The sequence below is a fragment of the Frankliniella occidentalis genome, unplaced genomic scaffold, assembly GCF_000697945.3.
Source record: "Frankliniella occidentalis isolate FOCC.00 unplaced genomic scaffold, Focc_3.1 Scaffold259, whole genome shotgun sequence".
Classification (NCBI taxonomy): domain Eukaryota; kingdom Metazoa; phylum Arthropoda; class Insecta; order Thysanoptera; family Thripidae; genus Frankliniella; species Frankliniella occidentalis.
In genome coordinates, this window is record NW_026267385.1 from 289,596 (window position 1) to 298,553 (window position 8,958).

General features: G+C 51.8%; 1 protein-coding gene across 1 annotated transcript; it reads left to right on the forward strand.

Annotated features, from left to right (window-relative positions):
• Positions 1-1,341: 1,341 nt before the first annotated feature.
• On the forward strand, positions 1,342-6,742 carry LOC127750786 (uncharacterized). The gene is made up of 6 exons (XM_052273271.1): positions 1,342-1,987; positions 2,445-2,642; positions 3,304-3,532; positions 4,449-4,574; positions 5,286-6,113; positions 6,198-6,742. Exons 1-6 carry the CDS (start codon positions 1,550-1,552, stop codon positions 6,602-6,604), a joined length of 2,226 nt encoding a protein of 741 aa, XP_052129231.1. The 5' UTR covers positions 1,342-1,549; the 3' UTR covers positions 6,605-6,742.
• The last annotated feature ends 2,216 nt before the right edge of the window (positions 6,743-8,958 follow it).

Genomic DNA, 8,958 nt, shown 5'->3' on the forward strand with positions numbered 1-8,958 from the left:
TTCGAATACCCTCCACACACATTTCTTCCTACTTTTTGTTAAGTGCGAACGTTTGACCCCGCCGGCTCAAGATTCGAACCACCGCTTAGACTTACTCGCAATGACTCTGACGCGGCAGGCAGCCTCCACCGTGGCGCTGTAGCCAGCCGCGGCCGCGCTCTTTTAAGTTCGGTACTAAAGACTCGCAAGTCATTTAAGCGCCTCGAGGAGTTCCGACGTTGAAGTGGTTACCCCTGCGTCGACAGGTGACACGAGACTCGGCTCGTACGGGGTTCGACTCACGGTGAAAGCGGGCCGTGGGATTCCCTGGCTGGGTTCCGAATAACGCGAAAAGTGGCTAGCCGTTCCCCTTTCCCAGCACCAAGTTGTGCTGGCAGACGCGCTTACAAGACCAAGGAATCTGGCCTCATAAACAGTTGTCCAGTACTGTCTAACGTACGAATTTCACCGCGAGTGTGTTCTGACCATTGTCGTTGAGATCGGTTGTTTCCGCGGCACAGTCTCCGCCAACAACTGTGAGGGGCGTAAACTCTACTTACGTTTATTTTTATTATTTTTTGTCTGGATGGGAGGAGAAAAAGAGGGGGAGAGGCGCGTGAGCATTGGACTTTGTCTTTAGTCTGTTCGGATTAAGCTGCATGTGGCCGTGTCAGGTTTAGCTAGAGCTGTGTAACTACAAGCAGGGAAGTGACAAGCTGCCGGCGCGTGCGAGAGCGTGCTGTGGTGGGTGCTGGGCCTGCCTCGATGTCTGCCCACTTACTCGAAGATCCGGGCAAGTATCAGGCAGTTTTCGTGGTTCCGTGCAACCCCCGGGCAACCCCCTGGTATAAACTCCGGACAACTTTGGGCAACATCCGGGCAAGTACCGGGAAACTTCCCTGCTTTTAACCAGTGCGGAGCGCGGTCCAGTGCAGAGGGGGGGGGGAGGGGCATTAGGCTGACAGCGGCCGGTCCATTGGGGTAAGGGGCGGGCAAACTCATGGGCAACTTACGGACAAGACCCTGGCGGCGTGCTGAGAGTCTGCGCGCCGTCAGTCGCTAGCGATGCAACGAGGTTACCGCGGGTCGGTTCACGACCCTCTGCCTGTGAGAACAGCCTAGGCGCCGGGCAACTCGTGGGTGCCTTTGCGAATCTCGCTCGCTCACGCCCACGGTGTAGAGAGATCTCTCTACACCGTGCTCACGCCTGACGCACCCACGAGTTGCCCGACGGCTGTCCTCACAGGCAGAGGGTCGTGAACCGACCCGCGGTAACCTCGTTGCATCGCTAGCGACTGACGGCGCGCAGGCCTACAACACGCCAGGGCTCTACCAACCAGGGTCCTGACCGTAAGTTGCCCATAAGGTTGTTCCTCCTTGCCCAAATAAGCCAGACGCTGTCAGCCTAATTCCCCCCCCCCCCCTTTCTGGCCTAGAACCGCGCTCCGCACTACAAGCAGAGAAGTTGCCCGGTGGTTGCACGGAGGTTGCCCCCGGTGTTGCACGGAAAATGCCTGGTACTGGCCCGGATTTTCTTTGTCTGGGCTGATGGGCTTAATCGATACTAGAAATGATGTTTTCCTATAAATGCCTGGGAGAGCATAAACTTAATGGGAAACTTCCTGGGCTCCATTTTCTTGTTTCTTTTTTCAGGCTCGACGATGATGTGATCTCGAACCTGCCGCGCTCAAGCATAGAAACGTCTATGTGGCGGGCACGGTCGAAGGCTCTCCCCGTGCTCCCCACCTCCCTCACGCACTTCGCTGAGATACTCAACGACCCGCAGTTTTCCGGCAGGTTCGCCACTGCACATAATGGCGAGCCGTTTCAAGTCATTGGCTGTGACGGCGATGGCAGGGAGGGCCAGGCAGCCATAATTATAAGCTCCAACTTTCGCGAGGCCCTGGTGGAGGCAACAGACATCCATCTGGACGGGCACTTCAAGATGGTTCCGGGGATCCCGGGCACCTACCAGTTGCTGACAATCATGGCGGTGTCCTATGACATCGTAAGTAAATATCCTAAGGAAGGACCCTTGTTAGCTGCCTGTAATATGGTCAATTTGAGCTATAAAAGCACAATAAATAAAGTGGCGTGCACATGCAAGTGCTCAACACTACATTGCACATTTTAAAGTGTTTTACTGGATATTTGAATACTAAAAAGTGTTTAACAGTAAAGTTGAACACATAAAAGTGTGCAACTCCGGGGTTGTCTATTTTTAAGCTTTGCACACTTAAAAGTGCTCAAATATCCTGTTGAACACTTGTAATTATTAATCAAATTTCCCGTCCAACACCTAAATGTGTGCATCATAGTGTTGAACGCAACCATGTGCATGCCAGTTGCACACTTTATTTATCAGTGCACCTGCTTTTCTAGGCTTTCAGCTGCGCACAGCCCCTGTCCTGCAAGCCCAAGGCACACTTTTCAAAACAAAAGTGACAACCGTTGTTTGTTTTCAGGTGGTGCCCGCCGTCAGCATTCTCATGACCAGGAAAACGCAGGAGGCGTACACGATGGTCCTGAGGAAGGTGGCCGAGGCCATCCCCGGCTTTTCACCAACATACGTGATGTGTGATTACGAAAGGGCCCTTTTCCAGGCAGTGGCTGATGTTTTCGTTGAGGCAATCATCTCGGGCTGCCTTTTCCACATTGATCAAGTGAGTCCAAAAGCTGTGCAGGGTGGCCCACGTTTCCCAGCCAATTTCGTAGGTATACCGGGTGGTCCACAGACCCCTTCCTTTATTTTGCTGATACTGTGCCGCATGCAGGAGTGCGGGCGGGCCTGCCTACCATCGCTCACCACGGCGCCTTATGGCCCCGTGCGAGTATGCAACCCGCCCGCACTCCTGCATGCGGCACAGTATTAGCAAAATAAAGGAAGGGGTCTGTGGACCACCCTCTGAACTGAACCGCATGCAGGCGGGCCGACACGTCGCTTACTCGCGAGGCAAGGGACCTTAAGGCGCCGTCGTAAGCGGCGGTAGGCAGGCCCGCCCGCACGCCTGCATGCGGTATACTGGGTAACTACGAAGCGTTACAAAGAATTCCATTGCCATCGGCCGATCGAGCGGGTGCCGTCGAACCAGGGACTAGGGGATGACGATCTCATGCCGCCGGTGCTGCAGGTCCTCCTGCTCTGATAGCTGCGAAAGCACCTTCGAGTTGTGCAGCTGCACCAGCTCACTGGCCTCGGGCCAACTGACGGAATAGTGCATGCATCTCGTGCAGGGGTCGCGAGCCTCGTCCCTAAATATAAATAGTGTAAAGTGTAAACGGTATTAATTGCACTGCCTCATACAACAATTTTCACTTTTCCAGGCCATGTGCAGGTGGACGGCGACCACAGGGGGTCTTCTTGTCTATCTCCGTGAGACTCCAATGGCTGGCCTCCTGGTGCGAATGTGCATGGCACTGCCACTGCTTCGGCCAGATCGCATCCAGGGGGCCTTCGACGATGTGTGCCGGTTCTCACGGGGGGCAAGGGACCAAAACCTGTTCAACACCATGGAAGCTTTCCTTGACTACATACAGAACACTTGGATTGATGGTCAGTATGTAACTCCAAAACTTTGATTAGATTATTTAGTACCAGGTGGCTGATTAACCCCGCACACTTTTGTACTATGCAACCACGGCTCCATCCGGGACTGCATATACCCACCAGGCGCTGGGAACCGGCTCCAAGCGCCAGCGCGTCGCTCCGCCACTGTAGTTGCAGCCACCGCCCTGGGGCGTTGCAAAGAGGTTGTTCGCGGTTTCGCGAGGGTTCCCGCGAGTCCTCGGGGGTAACTCGCGATACCGCGGGGGTCAATCGCGGGTCCGCGGGGGTGAGTCGCGGGTGCGCGGGGTAGATTGCGGGTCCGCGAGGGCAGCTCGCGGGTCCGCGGGGGTAGCTGACGGCAACCGCGGACCCGCGAGTCACCCCTGCGGACCCGCGGGAAATCCCCGGGAAACCGCGAACAACCTCTTTGTAACGCCCCAGGACGGTGGCTGCAACTACAGTGGCGGAGCGACGCGCTGGCGCTTGGAGCGGGTCCCCAGCGCCTGGGGGGTATGCAGTCCCGGATGGAGCCGTGCGGGCAGGTTGCATAGTACAAAAGTGTGCGGGGTTAATCAGCAACCTGGTATTTGTTATTTAAGACCACCTCGCTCGGTGAGGTTCTCTGTAATTCGCGCCAAGTGCCCTTTTACCAAAGTCCTTTCTTTTTTGGCTGTACTGCACGCAGAGCCACGCAACGAGCGGGCAGCGATGCACGTTTGCGTCCTATAAAACGACAGGTGACAGTGAGAGAAAGCTGGTGCGGTTCGCGCATCTCACTTCCACCTATGTCGTTTTCGGACGCAAACGAGCATCGCTTCCCGCTCGTTGCGTGGCTCTGACTGCACAGAGGAATGCAAATCCACACTCTCACCTGAATTCAACGTGTGAACCTGACGATTTCTTTGCATATGTTGCATTCTAGGTATTGGACCGGAACACATAAGTGTTTACAGACGACGGCGACGTACAAATAACGACCAAGAAAGCTACCACAAGACTCTCGTGGACACCCTGGGTACTCCCCACGGCAATGCTTGGGCGTGGATGGGTATGTATTGCCTCTGAAATGTAAAATTGGCTTAGCGATAGTGCACGCCTTGTCGTCATGGGTAGTGACTTAAAATTTAGAGTATTAAGGGTCCAGCGCGTAGACAACACAAAATACAAACGGGTATGGCGTGTGACACCCAGTACCCAGCACCGCCATTGGCCGCTTGTAGTGAGGTCGGAGGGTCTGTCGGTCTTACGGGAGGACGGGCTGTCAGTTCCCTAACAGAACGCACCCTAGAAGCACGTGCAACAGCGACGTCGACTCGACGTCAAGGAGACGAAAGGAATGGTTCCCGGGCCGGGGCCGGGTGGAGGGGGGGGGGCACCTGCAGGTGGAGGGGAAGGGAAGGAGCGAGGTGGTAGGGGTTTGCATAGGCACCCCGACCACACGCTTGTTTTGCGGTAGCATACGCACAAGGGGCTTTCACTCATACTCTTAGGCTCAGGTACGGCTAGGAACGGTCCTCTCGACGCCCGCAGCAGGCGTCCGCGGGCAACACGCGGGCGCGGGCAGGCCGCCTCCGCCCGCCCGGGCTAACACAGGCTACAGCCGCGCGCCCCAGCCCGGATTCGCCCCCGGAACGCCCGGCCTGAGCCCGCTCGCGTTTCGTGCTGTGCAGTTCATTACCTAAGTGATCTGGGTGAATCAGCCACTTGTTCCACACTTACGTAGACTAACCCTTAAACGCGTTGTTTGTTTCACGTCCAGACAAGTTCCGGCATCACGAGCAGCGGCAACGGCGTCGCCTTCTACAAGCATCTGTCGGAAACAACCCCGGCCGGGCGCAGCGCAAGCAGTACGCTCTGCTCAACAAGCGTATTGCTCGGGCCACCGACCGCCTTGATCAAGGCCGCATCTCAGCCATACAGTTTCTCAAAATATGCAGCCATCAATGCCACAGCACCTACAATAGGGTGGCACTGCGAGTGAAGCGTGATAGGAGAGCTGAGGGGGCTGACGAACTGATTGCTGAAATGGGAGAACCGATCCCCGAGGAGGAGATGGGCCCACCGCCGGCGCTTCCGCCCGGAGTCGCCGATCCTCTGGATCCCCCTGCTCACCCTGTAGACATCTCATCCGACGAGGAGGGAGGGGACTCCGAGGAAGAGGACAACCCCTTCCTGGAGCGTGCTCCAGCCGGCAGACGACAGCGCCGCAGAGCTGCAGCACCAGGACGGGGCCGCGGTGAAGCAGCTGGACGCGGTCGAGGAGGTCGCGGCGGACCAGCTGGACGCGGTCGCGGTGGAGCAGGTGCGCGTGGACGCGGTGGAGCAGCTGGGCGTGGACGCGGAGCTGGGCGTGGTCGTGTAGGCCGCGGTCGAGCTGTGGCGGCAGCAGGGCGCGCCAATGGCGCAGTTGCCGCACAGGCTCGCGCTGCAGCAGCACCGCGTGCTCGACAAGTTGGACCAGCTGGCGGACGGGCTGTGGCTGCAGCAGAGCGCGCCCGTGCACGCCGTGAAGCCGAAGTTCATCGTGTGGCAGCAGATAGAGGAGCTGCGCGTGCTGAACGGGCTGCTCGCCGAAACCGTGTAGGTGGTAAGTTCGACAAATTCCGGAAAACTTTCCCAAAAGCTTAAAACCATTACTCGTTCTCTAATACTTGTTTTTTGCTGTCTATAGAGCAACAAGTACCTCAGGCACAACTACAACAGCCACTGCCTCAACCCGAGCAGCCTCCAGCCGAGCAGGCTCCAGCACCACCTGTCGTCGCCGTGCCGCCGATTGGAGACCCAATATACGCCTTGGAGGACGACGACCTGTATGATCCTTATAGGAGCGCGACGCCCTCACCAGTACGACATGTTGAGCTTCCTGTGGCCCAGCCCCAGCAAGTAGTTGTGCAGGTGAATGAGGGTCCCATGTGCCTTGACTGCCGCACTGCCAAGGCCCTCTTCGTAATGCAACCATGTGGTCACCTTGCTTTGTGCAATGCATGCAATACGAGTGCTGTAATTCACAACCGGGTGACCTGCCCCATGGGGGCTGTTTGCCCTCCTGTGACTGACAGAATCCGCTCATACTATTAGAGTAAAGACTCATTGTTGGGAGATTAACGTGTCGCGGTTCACGCCCCCCACCTCCTTTGCATCAAGAACATTAAAGTGATTAGAGTCTGGCATCATTTAAAAATGGTTTTTGAGTTACTGCACTGGTGTGCCTTAATAAATAATGCAAAGAAATTCTGTTGTTCAAATTTATTTACTGAAAGTTTTTTTACACATGGAAAAGGGTACTATTGTTGCCACAGTTCTGTTTGAATCTTAAGTAACACTTTCAGTCATAAAAGTTGGCTGTTACATTATGTATTTAAAAGTTTTCTAATTTAAAAAAAAAAATGGAAAATTGTTGTGGCTTGTAGGCTGAAAGTCCCCTATCAAGTGGTTCTTGGCTAACAACAAGTTTCACCATGACTTTCATTTGTAACATTTTCTAGCATCACTCCAATAAGAAGGAAATCTGAATCCTCATATGTGAGGTATCTAGTCCATTTTCACAATATAATTTTTTGGAGGTTTGTTTTCCAGAACAATCACTATCATTTTTTTGGGAAACATCAAATATTTTAAAATGCATGGATCTACTTGTGCCTTGTCTGGCCTAAATTACACATGGAACTGATTTAAATAGATAGAGATAGAGATATTAGAACAAGAAGAATGCAGCACACAACAAGTTGTATCAATAATCTCTACTTTTTGCATTGGAAGCCTCACGTTTCTTACAGATAAATCTAAACAGATATGAGACGTTTAAAATTTACTGATCCTACCATGTAGGGGAATACACGATATGATTTCTACCTATGATCAAAACAAAAGCCTACCTCAGCAGCATCACACAAAATAGTTTCCCACTCTGTACAGCAAAACATTTCACATAATCAAACTCAAGGTAATCAACTATACCATACACTTGAATATTCATATTGCCTTGGTTGTTTCATTTCGGGAATAAAATTGTTTCTCACTTTGCACAGTGAATCAGTGCATCAAGGTAGACGATACAACCAACAGGAAAGCTCTTCTGAAGACGGAATCCAAAAGATCTCCACCAGGTTTGCTGACTTGCGTTTTCTTCAGTCTGTCCTCTCTCGTTGATTGTGGTTTGCCAGGCAGTTTCACCGCATGACCTCGCCCTGCAACAATAAAAATACAATTAGATTTTTCAGCTGTGGAAACACTGGCATGATGAAGTCAGCAACCATCGTACATACCACAACAGCTAGAGTCAGTGCACTTCACCATCTCTGTACCACCTCTTGACAGGGATACTGACGTCTGACGCTGATGATCAAGGAAATCATACCACCTGAAACATTTTGTAAAGAATATTAATGGTACAGCTTGAACATTTTTTTTTTTCATAGAACAACCAAGACACAATATGAGAGTAATGCTTAGAGGATCTCTATTATTTCCAATTAAAATCCACACACAACATTAGTTTCTATCAAAATAAATGAAATTCCTATCTTAGCGCAAGAAATAACACTCCACCGTGGACAGAAAATCAGCTCACAAAGTACACAATGAAGGATTCATACACATAAAAATAAAATAAACATGATGACGCCAAACAATGGAATGACATAACTTATTCTATAATATTTCCCAGTCAAATCAGAAAACGAGTCTTGTTCTATTAAAGAAGGTAATCTGATGGGCATGAAGAAATAATATCTCACTTTTTACACCATATCAACAGAGCAGATCTTTAAGAAGGTCTTCAAATGGGCACATGCCTGCATCTTTCTTAGGCATTTTCTGCTCAGGCACTGTTTCTCCGGACAAGATGAACTGTCTGACCCTGATTCGCAACAGTGAAAATACAACTGCTGGTTGTCGCACAATCATTTTTAACTCTATGGCATATCAACAAGAATTGTACTTACATACCCCGACGTATCCACACCAGTGCATTTCACTATCAGTTAGCTGTCGAAGGCAGCAAACACAGATTTGATGTTGATCAGGGTGCAGTAACACTATCACTTGAACAGCTGATGAAGACAGCAAGACAGATTTGATGTAGATCAGGGTGCAGTATAATCGTACCTGAAACATTTCACAAAGAATATAAATGGTGGAGCACAACCCAACGTAACGAGGAAAATAGCTGAGAAATCAACAAGCGAGTGGCGAGACGCGAGACAGTCGATCGGGCCTACGAAGTAAATGCGAGATAAACAATAACAATGAAATTGAACGTGAAACGCAATAGTCACAGGTATTGACTCCGGGAGTTAATCTGGTAGTACAAAAGTGTGTGACAACATGCAGTGGCGAGAAAAAAACACTAATCAACGGTATAACACATAATGGGGAGATACAGTGTAAAATATAACGGAGGAGAAGGACCTCGCGGGAGGTTATGTGTTCCT